The 19,733-nt window shown below is 36.5% G+C and overlaps 1 protein-coding gene across 5 annotated transcripts in view; it reads left to right on the plus strand.

Moving 5' to 3' along the window:
* The window catches only part of COL11A1 (collagen type XI alpha 1 chain), a 199,621-nt gene that overhangs the window by 124,453 nt on the left and 55,435 nt on the right, over positions 1–19,733 (plus strand). For all 5 annotated transcript variants that reach the window (XM_018558297.1, XM_018558298.1, XM_018558302.1 and 2 more), the window contains 9 exons: positions 2,470–2,523; positions 4,671–4,778; positions 5,467–5,520; positions 8,469–8,522; positions 9,051–9,095; positions 9,240–9,293; positions 10,457–10,501; positions 15,258–15,311; positions 16,737–16,790. In XM_018558297.1, the coding sequence (XP_018413799.1) occupies positions 2,470–2,523; positions 4,671–4,778; positions 5,467–5,520; positions 8,469–8,522; positions 9,051–9,095; positions 9,240–9,293; positions 10,457–10,501; positions 15,258–15,311; positions 16,737–16,790 (522 nt within the window). The remainder of the gene's footprint in view (positions 1–2,469; positions 2,524–4,670; positions 4,779–5,466; positions 5,521–8,468; positions 8,523–9,050; positions 9,096–9,239; positions 9,294–10,456; positions 10,502–15,257; positions 15,312–16,736; positions 16,791–19,733) is intronic.

The following is a 19,733-nucleotide window of genomic DNA, read 5'->3' on the forward strand; positions in this document are numbered from 1 at the left end:
AGCCCTTCAGTTCATTAGAACCGAAGGGCTGCTGTACGGGCTATTCACTATAGCCCATTCCACCCGAAGTCGGCCGAGCGGCTCAGTCGAGCCGAAGGCATATGCTATCCTGGGGCCGAAGCTAGCCAAAGGATCAGCTGAAGCTATGGCTAGATCCTACGGCAGCTTAGTGAATAGACCCCATAGTATTTTTGCACTAGTTTTTGTAAACCAGCCCCAGATTTTCTTCTGAAGTGAAACTCCAAACTATTTTTTCTTTTAGTTTCAGATAGAGTGCAAAGGGATTAAAACATCAGGTTTTTTTAAATTAATGACTGTGTCCCCATTAGGGAGATTAACCCTCTCTATTTGTCCTGGTCATTATCACTGAAGGTGAAAGTAAAAGAAACTACAAAATTGTAGGTTTTCTTCAAGCAGGAATAGATGGTAAATTCCTCCAATGGGGACACTGGTCCTGGTGAACCTGCTGACCACCAAGGATTTTCCTTTCTTTGGATGGATTTCCTCTCACCTCCTGACAGGAAATGAAGAAAAACTTCCCCAATGGGAAACAGATTGTATTAAAAGCTGACAAGGGTTTAACCCACCCTTTCTCTCTCCAAAACAAAACAAAACAAAAAAGTTTTGGCTACAGTTCTTTTTTAACCTGTTTTTTCTTAAACAAACTGGTAAGTGGGAGGGTCTGTCATCATTACTATAAGTTAGGCAAATTCAGGGTCCTATTTATAACAGAGAATGGATATCATTAAAAAATCAGAGTGCTTTCTGCAGAGAACAATCTGTGATAGGAGGAAAGGCCAATCATGTGACTTTTACAGGTCATTGACTGGGCTTCTCACGTCGCAGTATTTTCTTTGTTTTGTTTTCCATGTATTCATTTAAAAGCAATGTGAATGAGAACATATAACACATATAACATAGGTGTTATCCTAATTTGGCCTGCGAAAGTGGAAATACACTTTAAGGTACAGTCCATAAACCTTACCTGTAAGGTGGTTTCAAAATTATTTCAAATTTTATTTCCATTTCTTTAACCACTACTGAATGAAAACCAAAATCCATTAAAACTAGAGTTCAGGCTGGAAGAAAAGATTTCTGTTATTTCATCATCAGTGCTCTTAAGTTTATTTTTACATTGTTTGAAGAGTTCCACTGACTGCTGATTACAGAGATGTGAGGAATGTTGGACTCTTTACACTCCACGTGTATAATTCAAGACAAACAGCAGAGCTCTCCTTTGTTAGCTAAGCTAATAACACTTAATCCTGAGATGTGCTCTGTGCGGCTGGCAGGTGTTCTGTGTACTACTGTACTGAACCATCTACAAGTGGTCATTAGATGTGAGCAAACACACTATAATCCTGCCACTGCTTCCTCTCTTTATTAGCGTTATAGCTGTCCTAGGTAGCACAGCCAAGGACTTACTCTTTCAGCTGTATTATTACCTGTGACATCCAATTATCAGCCCAGGATGATCGGTGCACTTCATCAAATACCTTTTGCACATGTCATTTTGTCTTTATAAATTGTAAAGGATCACCTTTCACAACAAAGTTGTGCTGAAGGGCTTCACCATATGACATACACATGCCAGTTTGCAATGCAGTGCATTGTACCCATCCTACAGAAAACAGAATGTATTTAAATATACAATACTGCAAGCAAGTGAACTATAGATACAAAGCAGAAACACTAAATGCATACAGATGGTTGCACACCGAACATCTATTATAATATTGTAGCTATTTTAGGTAAACTTGACTCAATCCTATTAATAATTCATTTAATTATTAGTAATCAGCACTGAAATCAGTGATTATTGCAAAGATTTTATAGCATGGAAAAATGTCACTGTACACATGCTAAAATATTATGCTGAATTAAAAACATATGGCGATATCTGTTGGTCAGCTACCCACATGGTCAGATGTATGATTTGCATAACTATAGCTGCAGAGTATCTAAAGCAACAACTAAGTACTAAGTGTGAAATAGAAGGAAATACGGCTGTATGATGATTACATCTAAGTGTGTATGTGGTATTTAATGACTTCTCCTAGTGATTTAGTGGCTGGATGCTCTACTTGTGCATGGAACAGCCACATCTTTTGAAGAAATTCATTTTTGGATGAACCAAAGATCCAGCTGCTTAAGGGTTGCTCTGAGGTGCTGCATCTGCTCTGTGTATGGCAAACATAAGGGATACTTAATATTCCAAACAGCATAATTAGGTGACAGGCACTTTTTAAAAAAAAACTCAGAATATGTAATCATACAGTGGATGCATTCAGTAGCCTTTATCTCCAGCTGCTGAAAATGTTTTTGCTGATCATCGCAGGTTAAGTACTTATCCAAAGCCCTTGCACACGCACATCTCTGCATGGATAATGCACCTGTTTATTTTAACACTTGTGCTCATTTCAGTTGTTAGAGGTTTGAAATATTAATTGTGATTTACTTGTATTTCAGGGTGAAGATGGATTCCCAGGATTTAAGGGTGATATGGGATTAAAGGGAGACAGGGTGAGTATAATTTTGCCACACCATGTAAACTTAGGCTGGATTCACACTTTTGTGTTGCATTAAAGGGGAAAAAAGAAATGCAATATATCTCTGTCTTATACCTTTAAAGACCCTGCAAATGCAGAAAAACATCTGTTGATCTGCCAGATATGCACTCAGCTGTTAATTTCCTATTGAGGGCTGCTAAAACACAATATTTTTGTACAAAAACAGTGGTGTCAACCCTCTCCAGTTTTCTTTGGCCAAACTACTCAATCCTTTGCACTGCCTTCATCTCCAAAGCAGAGGCACGAGAAAGAACAGGGAGGTGTGAATATCTTCTTTTTTTTTTTAGAGAACACAGGAAGTATGCAGGGGACACAGGACAGCTTCAAATTTCTGACAAGATCAACAGGATTTATGCACTTATAAAACAGATATACCAAAATGCTTTTAATAGTATGGCGTGCAAATAAGAGATGGTTATTGTTACAGTTAACATACACTTTATTAAAACATGCGCTATAGGGCATCACAATGCACAGATGTGAATGCTCTGTGCGTTGTGATGCGCTGCACTGCGAAAATACTGGAGGCATGTCTCTAAGTGTGTTGAGGCTCATTAGTTATCCATTCCAAGTGCATACAATGATTTAATGTGATTCAATGCACGGAAAAAAAAATGTGCGTTAATGCACACAGACATTTGTGAATGGCTCCATGGTATTTACTATTTTCCATAAAGTGGCTACATTTTGTACTTTGACTTGTTTGTGAAGCTAGTGTGGAACAGAATATGCGTATCCATTCCAGCTTCTGTTTTTCAAATACAAGTCAAAAACACAAAGGTTTGATTGGTTACATAAACATTGCAACTGTGCTGTAGACCTCCCCTAAGTAAATGAGAATAAATAACGGTGTGACTGAGCCCGTTTTAAAATCGCATTGCTCTATTGGATACTATGGCCCTTCCTAGTACTCAAATTGCTTACAATGTATTCAGGTTCTGCGAGTGGCTCAGAAAACAGCAAATTGCAATTTAGTGTAGTTTAAACACATTTCTCATTCATTTCTAAGATGCGCATTTCCATAAAATTTGCATTACAGTGGCAATTCAATGAAGAGCCTATTTTACATAATTTCTCAGTGTAGCAAGTACTTTAACAGATATTAATTTTAGAACTGTAACTAAATCATCCCGCATTCACACCAGGAGTTAACAATGTCTATGACATTTTACAGACTTTAGACTTTTGTGAATTGTTTTCTACCATGAGCTTATGTCAAATGCAACTTCTTTCCATAAAACACTTAAACCTTTCCCTGCTTCAAAAATCGCTCCTGATTGTATTCTTAGGCTCAGCATGGGATATGGTTTGCACTAAAGCCTTTCAAATCACCAAAATAGTATAGTTTGTACTCATGGATCATGACAGCAAATATCTTGTTGTATAGTGTGTCCTCTCTAAAAAAAACTTTGACTAGTATTCTGGTCGTTTGGTCAGTTTGGTTAGAATAGCTGCTTTGTCTGGGTGTAGGCTGTGGGGCCACTCAGACTTGATCAATACTTTTGTCCTAATTTAGGAACTATAAATAGATCTGATTGCTTATCTGGGATTTGCAAAGTACTCTAAAATCGGGTATACACGATTCTATTTCTTTTGTTCAACCTGTGGGCTGAACCAGAATAATAGAACAGATTATGATAAATAATAAGCTTTATGTTAAAACTGCTTTGCACATTATTTGCAATGTTATGTGCATTAAACTAATGAAAAAGTAAAATATGAAATCCAAACTAACACAGTCATTCCAAATAATGTTGACGTCCTGCATATGTTAGAAAGAACAATATAAATGAATTACTGTATCCTAAGATATAGTCAGGTGTTAATGAATAATCAGTCTTTGTGAGATCATCATGGTAACCAGTAGCTTAATTGGCTAACATTTAACATGTAGAATAGTATAACTTTTCAATGCAGGGCTTGTGTATTTTACAAAATTTTTGTTCCAGTCTTTCATTGCTTGCTCCTGAAGACATACGATGTTGTATCAAATGTCTGTTGGTTTGATTAAAAGTTTTAATTGGCTAATCCCTTTAACATCCAAATATATATATTGTAGCATATGTTTTAACGATGGTTTATCTTACCTGCCTAATATAGGGAGAAGTAGGCCCATTAGGTCCAAGAGGAGAAGATGGTCCTGAAGGTCCAAAGGGAAGATCTGGTCCAAATGGAGATCTTGGTTCAGCTGGTCCAGCTGGTGAAAAGGCAAGTAGTTGTGAGGATATCAAATTGCATACATGAGCTCATATCTGTTTGCTAATAAATGTTGTGTCCCCATCTGGGCTAATGAAATTTAAAAAATACCACGTATGCTGGCAAACTAAACCTAATATTTAAATTTGCTCTAATATGCTCAACCTCTTTACTTAGATGGCCCAGTTTTAGTGTGTTGTTTGAGATCCCCAAAATATGTTTTTCACATATCCAATGCATATCTTCCTAACAGTCAGGGGATCCCTTAAATGTACTAATAACCACCAGTTTGCAGCCCTGATCCACAAGTTACTCATCTAGACTTCAGAATATATTTTCCCCTTATCCCGAGAGAAAGCAAGACTAAAACCTGACTGTAATGTGCTTTAATTCTGGTAGTTCAAGCTTGTGCCTTAAGCCCACTGCCTCAGTGGCTCAGTAGAAACCTAACTAATATAATATATTTAAATAATACAGAATTACATGCATTTAGATCATTATCTTGCCCTTGTTTCTTTCTTTTTGTTTAATAATCATTGACAGATCCCTATTTTACTTCTTTCATATGGTCATAAGGTTTGGTGCTCAATAAAATACTCAAGAACATAATTTATATTACCAAAAATAATCAGAGCCTCAATAAAAGTTTGTCATAGCTTTAGGTTTCACTAACCATTCCTTTTTGGTGTTTGCATTTCAGGGCAAGCTTGGTGTTCCCGGTTTGCCTGGATACCCAGGCCGACAGGGTCCAAAGGTAAGATTAAACATTCATTCCCTAAATGTCTCTATACTGATACCTTCGAATACATGCTCTCCACAAACACTGCACATGAGCAGAGATGGCTCGTCATTGGAGCAGGGTAGGAGGAGAGTGTGGGGTTGATTTACTAACCTTATAAACACACCACGAACATGTATACACCTCTGTAGTGTGTTCCCTCCCAGCATGATCTATGGGTCGAATCTAAACACCTTTGTAGTGTGTACACACCCAGCAGGTGTGTTGTGCAAAGCCAAGCATAAATTGCAAGGTGATGTTGTGTAAATTAGCTCTATGTTTTGTTGCTTGCGTTGATGAATGCAGGAATGTAAATGCATGAGCTAACCATTTTTGTCTAAACTGTGAAGCAGCATTATATATGCATCATGTGCATGATTTTTCCATATATGGCATTAGTGGAAATATGCTTTTAGAGACTTTTTGGTTGATAAATACGTTTTGCTGTGTGAAAATCACACGCACCTGGTGCGTGCGTGTGTTTAGGTTAGTAAATCACCCCCTGTGTGTGTGTCTATCTATCTATCTATCTATCTATCTATCTATCTATCTATCTATCTATCTATCTACCTATCCTTTCTTACAATACAGTGATCTGAAAAGCATTTAGCTGTCTTTGAAACTCTAATAGTAATATATTTTTAATGTCTAATTTCTAAAGTGCAGTGGTTGCATTTAATATTTGTGCATTAGTATTATTATGTTAGCGATAGCCTGGGCTTGTTTAGCAGTTTTGCATTGTCTTTTTAATCAAGATCTCTGCAAAAACTGTAATAGAGAGTGAATATATTGTTTACAAATGTAATGTATTTCTGTAGCATTAGCCGACACCAAGTCACAACTGTGCCAATTTTGTCCTTTCTGTATTTGTACAAGCACCTGACCTGCTGCAAAGCTGCCTCATTTTCACCAAGACTGTCACATCGATTGGTTTCCATTCTGTGTTTGTTCGTCAATAGTCTAGTGAGATTTTCTGCCACATCCTGAGATCAAAGTCTTTCTGCTATTTTGCTATTGAGCAAACAGTGCTGTGCATCAGGAGGGTTGCTCCAGATGCTTCTATTTTACATAAAACAACACGCTGAATCCTTTCTGGCGCTTTGCAATCATGTTCTTACATGAGAACAAAGCACTTTCTTCTCACGAGTCTGACGATTTTCTCTTTGTCCCCAAAGTTTAATTCACTGCTTCAGTTATAGAAAAAAGGGGAATGAGTTGGATAAAGTCCATGTCTTTTTTCCTTGTCCATATTGGTCTTTCAGAGAGAGTTCAGTACACAACTGGTAGTTGTTCATGTGTCATCTATAATTAACATGTTCTGATTTATCATTACTTTTTTATGTTAGAAACTATTCAGAAAATATTAAGTGTTCCAAGACCGGAATGCAAAAAGACAAACACAACACAGGCTAATTTTTAGACAGTTTTACTAGATGCAGGGAACTTTACTGATTTAGATTTTTATGATTTAGTTGCATTCCACTTGCATTTGAGATACGTTTGAGATGCTTCTGAGATCATTTATAGGTAATTGACAGGTGCATTTGACCTACAGCTAACCTCCTTTTGACCAGCAGTGGACCTCTTTTTATGCTGCATCAACCTGCTTCAAGCTGCTTTTTCACTCCTATTGAATCGTAGGTTGAAAGAAGCAGTACTGATGTGAAAAAAAAAAACATCAACATGGGTTCTTAAAGTATCCATACTCATATGGATAAATGGGGCATCTGAGATCATTTTATACCCAATAAACTGATAATCAGCATTAATATTTTGAATAGCCTGAAAGCAATACAAACCTGACAGGTGTTCTAACCCTTCCCCACTCTACTACAAAATATATTTACTGCTGCTTATGTCCCCATTATAGAAAACATGCAGAAGCCTAAAACCAGAAAACAGGAATATTTTATTACCAATCAACTTAGAATAAATAAAAATGTAATTGCTGTTGCTATGGAGTGTTGCCCTTACCGCATCAATATCGATTTTTGACTGTTTTACTGAATACATTTGAAAATAATGCAGTGACAACGGCAGTGGTTTGCAGTCTTCAGCTTCATCCCATCAGTTTAGAGCTGCAAGAGTAATACAATATGATTTGTGATTAGGTTGTATAAGTAGTCACATATTTCTATAACACTTACTACATGCATGCTAGTGTCAAAGAGTGTGGATGGCGAATTTTAGTTATCCTTTTTTTTTTCTTGCTCAGATGGCAAACTACTTCTATTACATAGCATAAAATATATTATAGATTGCTTATCAGGGAAACCAAAAGGGCACTATAATTTACATACAGTCACCAATTAAACCAAATAAGTCTCTTAATGGTCATTTTAGGCACTTTAATTTTAATTTTTATTTAATACAATCCTGTTAACATAAGGTTTAAAGAGCTTGATTCGACTTCAGAATGAAAAGATTCTCTTTGTCTTATTGAGTTTCTGGAGCATCATTAAATGAACAGAGACAGTGAGGATAAAACCTTAATTGACTGTGCGGACTTGCAGCTGGTTTCATGAAATATTCTAATCTTTTTTCTATGCTTTCCGGATCTGAACACTTCTGGTAAGAAAAACATTTTAATGTGTAGGCCATATCCTCTGTAAGTAATGATAACATCTTTGGTAGAGCTTTCAGAACGCCAAGAAATGCAAGACTGTTTCGGCTTTGAGAGGACGACAGCAGGTGGAGAAAAAACATAATCAGTTCTGACCTAGGCCTTATATTTGTTCTTGTGTTGTCATTTCTTCTACAATTATATAAAAAAAGGAGATGGAAATATTCACTGGGTGTCCTAGTGTTAAACCTAATAGGTTTTTTTGTTTTAAGCCCTACATATGTTATGTGGTAGTTTATGTGGTAATGATATTTGTGATGAATAATATATAATGAACCTTCTCTTTTTAACCTTTTACTAGGGATCAACAGGATTCCCAGGATTTGCAGGAGCCAATGGGGAAAAAGGAGCTCGGGTATGATATTTGCAAAGAATATTATGGCACTCTGCTCCGCTTCACCAAAAAACACTACACATTCATATATTTCTCTATATAATTTAGCTGCTGTGCAAGGTCATACATGTCAATGAAAGAATTAGACTGGATAAACTAGATTAGATTGTAATTTTGGACAAGTAACAGAAAATATTAAAGTTGAAATTACATTTGCATTGTATAACTAACATGCAGTCAATATTTGGGTCATGTAGCATGTTCTTCTTTGTGTTTGCTCTTATAAGACAAATACTATTAATATGGCAATTTTGATCATGTATTTAATACATGTATTTAATACAAAAAATACATTCTAAGGATATAACCAAACATGTTTAATGTGCATATGTTGACAGTACATTTTATAGTCTAGTTCCATAACAGCTGGAGATCTACAAATAATTAAACCAGGAACAGAAGATGTCTGACATTCATAAGGCTCATTGGTTTCTTAAATTATACTTCCTGACTGTTTAATAATGTAGATATGTGTCTCTGTTCCACTAGGGTGTTGCTGGAAAACCAGGTCCAAGGGGACAACGAGGTCCAACGGTGAGTGTTCTTCTAAGTTGCACACAGTTGTAACTGCCTGCTGGATTGATTGCTTTGTATCCTAGATCTTTGAAACATGACCACATTAGGAGTTTTACCATGTAAATAAGAAGACTCATGGATTTCATTTATTTGCTCACACAGGGTCCACGGGGCGCTAGAGGTCCAAGGGGTCCTACTGGAAAACCAGGTGCTAAGGTAATTATCATCTTTTTCTCAGTTTTCTCAGAGTAAGGCCAGTAACATATCATGCTTTATTTTTATATTACATCAATCAAAATACAGTATAGTAAATGTTAAAAAAAAATAAAATGTTAGTCTATCCAAATGTGAAAATTAGTGTTGGGTGGGCTGTTGCACATAGTGGCTTCTCACATCTCTTATGAATTACAGCAGCTATATTAATTCCAGCAGCTAGATCTTCCTGCCACAGTTCTGACCTTGTAGTTTCACTTCTCTTTGCAACAAATACCGCCCCTGCAATTAAACACAATTGCAACTAAAAAAGCAGCACAAAGTGTATCGCAACCAAAGGTACATGTACCTTTTATTAGCAGTTGCTGCGCGGATATAACCCCATTGAAATCAATAGGGCTGTGTGGCAATCACTGTGTGCACGATCATGTGGTCCCGGGACGCATGTCCTGGGATCGCCCATATCTGAACCTAGCCTAAGTAGTGTTGCAGGCTAATATTATATCTCAGGGTCTAGTTCTTGTTGTATGGTGGTGAGAAAAATAAGTTGGACACAAATCACTTTAGTCTTTCTGCCTTTTATTGCTGAACCCAACTCTTGGAGAGAGGGTTTAAGGGTACAGGATACCCAAAAAGAGCACAAACATGGACAGGTATTCTGAAGTAGCAGTAGGCACTTTAATAGCAATCTCTTTGTATTTTGTGACCATGTGAGACCAGTCAGTCATATACATGACACTGTAAGAGCAGTTACGTTTTTTATGTTGCAGTAAATCTATCTATAATAAATCCGCCTCTTGACCCTCTGATAGCCTTCAAAAATGCTTTGATTGATGGACAATACATCCTTCTCATAATGTCCAGATATAGCTTCTATCCAGCTTTTCTGTGACACTCTTCTGCAAGAAGTTCCAGATTAAGTCCATGGTCCTACAGCACATCCTACAGATATCTTACCATAGTTTTAGTGAAAAATAGGTGGCTTTATTTCCTCCTTTATCTTCCAAAAAATGAAATAGTTTTGTCTAGACTCTTTCTTTAGCTTATATTAAAATTCTGAAAACTATAGAATATTATAGACTGTAAACACCTACAAACCAATATTATATATTTATTTAACTCTGTTATATGTACACTGAAAAATATACTATGTCTCTTGTGTTTAGGGCACATCAGGAAATGATGGTCCTCCCGGCCCACCTGGTGAAAGAGTAAGTAATGGATGATATTAGACTCTGTTGTTTCTTATGTCAACACTGTTTTTTTGGAGAGCTTTTACAATTTTCTCATCTTTAATCTCTGTTCTTATAGTTTATTGTAAACTGGGTGTACAGTAACCCGTTCCTGTACAATCAAACATATACATTTAGTTTAACTGTTTGCTTCCATTCTTGGAACATATATTTGTATTTTTTGGGAGATGGAAATTATGATATTTTAATGTGGCAAAAAGATCCTAAAACGGTCAGTAGATCAGGGACATACAAGATGCTTTTATTAAGGTACAAAAGATGCAACTAAATTTATGAGGTCTAAAAAGTACAGTAGTAAGAACATTTTTGCTAAACATCAGCCTCCATCTGTCATTTCATAAGACATATTTTTCAGACATAGACTCACAAGTTGACAAACACATGACAGATGCACACACTTGTCATGGAATGGTTTTTATACATATCATATATGTACTCATAACAGTCCATTGCACATTCCAGCAGTCATTTACCAAGTTTCAACCTGACGCAAAGAGCCGTCTGACACATTCAGTCAAAAACACACGTGGGGGTCACATCTTGTAACCATGACAACTGGATGTGACTGTTCACTACTGGTTAATCCTTAGTAAATATGAATAGCAGGAAAGACAAGATAGCTAAGAGTATGATAAATACATATGATATTGGTTTACTAAACAAAGACAAAGAATTGTACAGTAAATAAATACAACAGTAAACAGTTATGCCAAACATAAACAAGGTAAGAAAAACACACAATAAGCCTTATAAACTATATCACAAAGAGGTGGAACATACTACTATAGATTTATCCGTCTAGGAAAATGTATGAACATATCAAGCTAGTATTAACATTCCACATAGTGTAATTTCCCTTGGCAGTACAGTGTCAAGCAGAGAAATCCTAAATGGTTATCTTGGCAGTAACATTCATCCGCTATTACCTCATGTACATAGTACTTCAAAACATGCTTATAACCATCTTGGTAATTAAATTGTTTGGTTATACAGCTATAGCCTTGCCCATTATCGGGCCCATTATTCATTGTTGTCAGAGTGTATCGTTACTATTTTTATATTACCTCTATGTATGTCAAGCCTTTGTTTATAGGGGTTAATTGTTTTGCTGACAGATCATGCAGTGAGGGCACTTCATTGTGTATACACAAAATCTGTTTTACAGGTTCAAAGCTTCCCACTGTAGATAATTGACTTGCACACGTTGTATCATATGTATAATTCCTTCCAATTTGAAATGTCTATAATATATTTGTCCTTAGTACTGACCTAGACCAGAAAGGTTCTTAAGGAATCTTCCTCTTCCATAAACATTCAATTGGATGCGCATTTGTTTCTCTTAAGGTGCCAATTAGAGGCCTCCTTAACATGTATCTAAAGTCAGTTTATTTTGGAAAGAGTAGGAAAGGATTAAAACCAACACTCTTGTGATTTTTTTTATTGCCATCTGTGTCCCACTGGGGAGATTTACTTTGACTTCCTGTCCTGTAGACACAACAGGAAGTGAAAAGAAATCTCTCTAACGTGAGAAACAAAAATTACGTCCCTGTTTTAGTTTTTCCTCACTTCCAGTCCCAGTGACATGGGATGAATGAGATTCAGGTGGGCGAACTGGCACGATATGGCCAGTTTGTTAACCCGTTTGGGGAACTGTAAACAGGGTGGGTTAGAATTGAACCCATGGTTCACCCCAACCCAAATCTTATCCCGCTCTGACATGCTATAAATCCCACAACAGTCCCACATTTGCTCCCCAAATTGCCTGTCTATTTCTCTTGGGAGGGGTGCAAAGCTGCTTTTAAGAGGACCTATACCCTCACCCCCTCAGTGTAGCATTCTCTCTGGTGTTGGGTATCTTTACACTATATTTTAAGAAAATTATAAATAAGAGTGAGAGAAAGATGCATTCTGAATGTAGTATTATTGTCTATAACACATGGGCATTCAAAAATAATGGAAGGAATGTGCTGGGTTTGATCAAAAATCGGGCATGTGTTATTCAGATTTTTTTCTGTTTATTCATACAGCATAATCAGGTTGAAGCACTATTCATGACTATAAAAAGTTAAATACCAAGAGAAATCCCTTGAATCTCTAGACACCAATAGGCTGAAATAACCCACTTTCTAGCCTTTTCAAAGCAAGTTCCATAACTTGGTGTACCCTCGGATAAATGCATTTGTTGCCCCTTTATTGAAACAACGCCAGAATACTTCTTGTAGCTCTAGTTGCCTCTATAGATATAGAACCTGGTGCTACAGCAAATTTTTTGCTAGGGAGCCTCATAAACACAAGATTTTCTAATAAAAGCCAGTTGTGGAAATGAAGGAGTTACAGTTCTTCGATCTTGCTGCTGTTTCTTTTTCCATATTGAGTCTCAGTGTTTTGCAAAGCATTGTAGTTTTCTATATCTCTAAAAAAGATTATCTGCACCTTCACAACAGACGGTCTCCATAATAATGCAGGATGTTGTAATTATCTTCACATTGTTCAGTGACACACTGTGAAGCTACAGCTCCCCACAGGACTTTAGTGTTAACACAGCAAGGCGGCTTGAAATGGTGTGATCTATACACACAGCGTAAATCCTCCTTATGTTTCATGTGATATCATATGTAAACATGAAAGATGCGAATGTCTTTGCTTTTTTCACTTTTATTCCTCACTTCAGTTTATGAAATAAATTACCAGGATACATCTATTTAACATAATATACATTTTATTAATTATTTCATCATGATGTTTGTGCATATATGTGCAGTACATTAAAGCCAGGGGTAGGAATTTAGTTTTTTCCTTGTAATCATGGCAAATGGGGTGGATTGTGCATATCTGAAACTTTCCAGGTAAATGTCTGATTCTTTCCATATGCTTGTCAACTAGTGCCAAAAAAAATCACATAATTCATAAAGTCCAGTAATAAGAATTGGTCATTTCTGTTATTCACCACAAATAAGGCATATTAGTATGGCTATAAAAAAAGAGAATAAGCCATTTTCATACGGGCTTCTGTGTATTTAGGGAATTGAAAATCAATTAGTCCAATTATAATAACAATAATGACCATTAGATGCCAAAACCAGGAGCATGACTGTGTAAGGGCAGCAAGGAAGTTCTCCAATTCTTTGTAATACCATGTTAGAACATTGGACAATCCATACTCAAACAGATAAAAGATTGAGTACAGTTGGTAGAAATAATAAAGTGATATGCGGGAACAGGAAGTCTCAGTATGGACTCCTACTTTCAATTACAATGGCTTAAAGTGCAGTCATTGGCTTTTTATACAATTATTATATGTAACAGGTTTGCTTTGAACAAAAGTTGCACCCACGCATAATAAAAAGGTAAAAATAGTTTTTTAAAAGGAAATAAAATATATAATCTATATAATTGCTACAAAGCCATTTCATAATTTCATATTCTTAAAAACTCTCATCAGTTTTAATCACCTAGCAATGTTTTCTAATGCACATGGATTAGACTTTTCCCTGAAAGTTGAGGTGAACTTACAGGCATCCCCAGCAAGATCCTGAACTAAGGGATTCATTTCTGGAGATCAAAATGTGCTGTGAGTCCAAAGGGGTGTCATGGGGTATATGGCTTTCTATTATAAAACTGGGGCTGTTCATGTGGCTATATTAGACAAAACTTTACACTTAAAGCTTCATTTATAATAGAGCTAAGGCCACTATTTGTATTATATTAACAGAAACCTCAAAACATTTGATGTAATGGGGATGAGGAGAGAGGAGGTGTCAAAATTAGGAGAGCAATCTAGGATGACAATATTTTTCCTTCAAAGTGTAGTGAGTGTTGTCACCCCAGAACAGGAAGTGTGTCTTTGGCAGGATCACTTTATGAAAATAAAGTAAAAAAACAAAACATGAAAAATTATACGCTTTCAGAATGTTACATTACCTACCTCAGCATTTAAAGAACAAAACAGGCATATATGCATTCTTATAATCCCCATATTAAGACCAAGAGAGCATTTACTCTTTTTCGAAACAAAAGTAGAGTTTTGCGGGTTTTTTTTTTTGCAAAAATTGGATGGATATCCATATAGCATTCTTTATTCACTTGTTTTTTGATTTGAGATTTAATAACACCAAATACATGTTGCCCTTTTAAATGTATTTGTGTAACTATAAGGCCACCGACATTAAGGCCAGTCACTGATCTCAAGCACAAATTCCACTGGTTTACGCTTGTAGGTGCCATGGGTTCTTTGATTTAATCATCAATACCAAGGTGAATATTTTTACAATTAGTACCTTTACTTGGATTTTTGGACTATTAGCACATCATATACTTCACTTTGATCTACAAAATGTATGTCTAAACTGAATTTTCCGTGTTACCTTTTCTATTATTTTCAATTATTCTTCCTGGAGATGGTGCTATGCAGAGATCTAATAAAGCAGAACAGACTTTAGAAGGCTTTACATCAAATCTGCTGTGTTCCAGTCTGCTTTATTGCTATACACATTATAGTTGTTTGATCTTTCATTTACTCTAATTACTGTAGTTCCAAGGGCACAGTCTAATTTAGTGCTAATAGGGAAATGTTGACTATTATATGATTTTCCTTTACTTAGCACATTGATCATCTGTTATCTTAACCTTTTTTTAATACCAGTGTATAGAATTTAATGATTGTTTGCAGTGTTCAACTTATTAACTATTGCCTTTATCTTTCTTTGCATCCCAGGGACCTCAAGGACCACAGGGCCCTGCTGGCTTCTCAGGACCGAAGGGCCCCCCTGTAAGTATCTGAGCATTCTAACTCTGTATATGTAACAGAAATGAGCTTGTAGTTTCAGCAGCTCCAGATTTTTATATTTATTGCTGCTGCCTTTCTGAATTACTTTGGTATTCTGGAAGCACTTAATAAAATTAGACAATAGCCTTGGAACATTAGGCATAGTTAGCTGCAGAGGTAATAGAATGCCTCTGTTCCTTAAAGTTATTATTCTTTTATGTTACCCAGTACATTCTATTTTTAATACGCTACGTGGGGTTGTAGTGTCTACTAATTATGCAGTTAATAGAAACATTGCTTACAATTGTCCTTTTTGCTTCTCATGTTAATATTTATATTATAAAGCCGTTAGCCTATCCAGTTAAAGCTGAGTGTGAAGATGCGCATTAACATAAGCCATATACCCAACACATACATTTAGGGGGCCAGACATGGGAAAAGATCACATAATGAAAAAGTTATTTAACAATTTAACGGTGTACAGAGAGTGCATATAGTAATGGTAATATAAGTTAAAGGTACAGTACAGTTAGAATTTAAAATTGCACCTTATAAAGCATTTATAAGGTGCACATTTCTAGTTCCTATTTACACCCAATCATAATGGTAGTGTATTAGGCAACCCCACTGTTTAAAAATGAATTTTCTGAATGGAGTGCTAATGGATTCCTGGGTGTTGAGCCACATTAAAATGAAAGCAGAGTAATCTTAGTCTTACCCATTGTATGATCCTGATGCTGTCTCTCATACAGAGAAGATATTTTTACAGCACAGAAACATGAGATGAGAACCAGCAGTCTTACTCCGCAGCACACTAAAGCTATACAAATTTCGGACGGTTCTTGAGGAACGGTCTGAAAGTCACACAGTGGGTGGCGCAGTGGGTGCCCTTTCCGTCGGCATCCCTGGATCAGCCAGTAGCCACTGTCAGAATACAATGAAGAGATGGGAGATTCCTTGATCAATGCTCGTAAGTGTTGATGGAGGAACCTGTTATATTTCTTTGTTTAGCCCGCAGGTTGCACAAAGGAAATATTGCAGTGTATTGCCAGTTTTTGAGTGGCAGAATAGCAGATGTGACAAAATAACATAACACTCAGATTTTGGTAACTGAGAGGACTATCTGACTTTACATTTTGTGGTACATTCTTAATAGCATTACAAATCCAACAACTGATTCATCCATTGCTTTGGAGTTGTTCTGTTAGTCTGCACAGAAACATAAGCAGCAATTAAAGATCTGCTGACTTGCATTACATAATTGATGTAAATGGCAAGTGAAAAGGGAATAGGCTGTAATGCTGGATTTTAAACTTTCAGTCGCATGCACAAGTCTGATAAATCTGACACTGCACTTGTTTTTATCACTCATCAACATATCAACAAAAGTTTTATTGACCCTCTAACCTCATATTTTGTCCATTTTAGGGGCCTCCTGGAAAGGATGGGTTGCCCGGCCACCCTGGACAGCGTGGTGAAACTGTAAGTATTTAAATCTTTCCATTGTTTGTCAGCTGTTTCACACCCACGTTACCTTCTGAGAGCTACTTTCTCTAAACATTCCTGGCCAGGTATGGGAAGACTCTCCACGTGTTACAGGGCTGATGTGTTCTCATACCTGGTTAAACTTGTTTATAGCAAGTAGCACATACTTTATTTCAGAAGGGTGGGGGGTCCAACTGCTGTTAATACTCATATGTGGGCTGCCTAGGCTGCTGAGTAAATTAGCCCTCACTGCTATACCTGGAGTTAGTTTTGTGGGCTCTTTTATTAGCTGCCTCCCAACATTAATGAAGTAAACCTTTCCTGAGAGACACATTAGGGCTGCCATTAACAGTTCCCTTCTGAAGGTGCTAGTTGTCTGGTTAGTACAATGGCCAGCTGGGTTCAATAAGGTTTTTTTCTGGAACAAGTAGGCATATCTGTAAAATCAGAGGCGAGTCAGGTATCCTTATTTGCATGCTTGTTCCAATAAGGGACACAAAAGCCAGAGGGTGAATATGACAGCCAGGAAACTAGCAATTGCAGAATGAGAAACAGAAATGGCAGCTTACATGTCTTTCTTTAAAGGTTTCCCTTAAGTACAACCAAATGATATTGTTTTTTTTACCTTTTCCTTCCTTGATTTTCCATTTTTATTTAGCCTAGCTGAATTAATTATGTGATTAAAAAGTATTTCATATCATTGTATTAATTTAGCACAGTTTAATGGATCTGGAAATATTTGGACTGGAAAAATCTCCTTTAGACCTTAGAGTAGTTCTGACACCAGCCACCACTGCTTAAATTTCAAGTGAATCAGCAGGTCTCAGAAATGCAACCAGTGTGTGACATCGTGGGAACCCCCCCACACACTCTCACTCACCCTGTTTGACAAAAGTTGTTTTTTCAAATGAATTTTGTCAAAGGAGCCTTATCAAAAAATCTTGGCTGCACAGTGACTGCAGACAATCAGCTACAGTCACTGGGTATTTCGGCAGTGGCACATCCACTACTGTCAGAATACAATAGACCCAACCTTCTGTAGACACAGACATGTCTATAGTTTCACAGCACACAGCCAAATTTTAACATTTCACATAAGACACAACAAATAATTATAATAACATGATCAAATCACAAAAATATTAAACTTTACCTCTTTAGGATATTATTTATTTTCTGTCTTACAGTTTTCAGTTGCTTAGAATAATGAATGTGGGCTTCAAATATATATTTTAGAATGTGTAACTATATTTAACTGTTTTGTGAGGAGACAGTTTAAGAACCAATAATACACCTAATTTCCATACTATTCACTGATACGGGATCATTGATCTTCAAAGCATCTCCCATTAATGGCTCGGCTAATACATTTGCTTCAGATATGTTCATAGAATTGCTTCATAAATATGGCAGTATGCAAATAACTCTAACCATTTGCTTCTTCATTGAATATGTTGCTTGTGCTGCTTTACCCACTACTTTCCTTGCAGGTTCATTCCAGGATCATCACTATTTGCTTTAGCCCCACAAAAAACCTTCAATTTGTTTATTGTATTTCTAATGGAAATTATCATCAAAATAGTCTCTTTTGATGTTTCATTTTATGCAGTGCAGCATTCCGCTGATCTGCCTATAGTGGTCTGTCATTCGCTATTTTGTTGCTATTCTAAAACCAGTATCTTGGTCACCAAGCTTTATGATACAACTAAAATACAAAGAATTTTACAACACACATATTTTCCTCACATTTTAAGCTTTAGAATTTCTCCACTCATCTGTTTCATTCTTTCCAGCTAATGTGTTTGTTGAAACAGGTGCAGTACATTTATTGAAAGTCATTCCATTTCCCAGTTAGTTGTCTTGCTGACCGTTGTCTCAATCTCTTTTGCCCTGTGGCAGCCAATCTCAAAACTGAATAGCGAAGATGTACTATTAATACTGTGGATATAATAATCAAAGAGGATAACATACATGTTTCAACATACAACTTAGTCATGTTATATTTTGATGATGGTTTCCTTTTCCTCACATGAAAGTCTGCATTTAGCAGGCAGACACATTATGGTTGCTTATCTTGCCTTTGACTAGAGAGCATTAGTGTACCTTTAGCTATATGGGCTCACAGTAAGTAAAATGTATCTAAAGACCATTTTTTAGCTTTGGATGAAGTAGGGAAGGGTTAGAATACGTATTAGGTTTTACTGCTGACTGTGTCCCTGCCAGAAAGAATCACTCTCACTTTTTGTGCTGCTAACCACTGTCACTAGGACTGAAAGAGAAACTCCAAAATGTTTAAGTTGTCACCAAAACAAGAATAGAGGGGGAAATCTTCACTTGGAGGGGATTTGTGCTGGTGACAACTGTCTGAGAGGGGATTTCCCTTACTTTGGATACATTTTTTCTCACTTTCTGTTGTGTCTTTAGGACAAAAAAGGAAGGTAATTCTTCCTTATGGGTCACACATGAAGCATCAAACCTTTCCCTACTCTATCCAAAATAAAAAATGGATATACTTTAACTAAATCACAGCCACAGCCTGATAACATTCTTGTTTCACAGGGGCCTCCTCTCATTGTGAAGACTCCATGACCCCTACTAACAGTGGGAAATATAAAGTTAGTTGTTAATTGGGTCCTGGGAATAACATCCCTTGTGTTTCATCCAAGAAAGTGGTACTTTTTTTTAACTTAGTGTTTGTTTTTTTCAGTTATCCAGATAATTTTAATCATAGCTTTTAGAGCACTACAAACCTGATAATACATTTCAGTGGTTGTTACCATATATTTGCTGCACTGCTGGAGATCTAGTTTTAATTTAACAGCTTGCTGAAATCCAGGGTGTTTTTTATATCCAATAAATATTTATATCCCAACTTTATAACGAGCCTCTTGGTGAGGGTAAACCATCAATTTTCTCCCCAGTGATTATATGATGTCCATC

This window comes from Nanorana parkeri, unplaced genomic scaffold, assembly GCF_000935625.1.
Source record: "Nanorana parkeri isolate BGI_ZX_2015 unplaced genomic scaffold, ASM93562v1 scaffold330, whole genome shotgun sequence".
In the NCBI taxonomy this organism is placed as follows: domain Eukaryota; kingdom Metazoa; phylum Chordata; class Amphibia; order Anura; family Dicroglossidae; genus Nanorana; species Nanorana parkeri.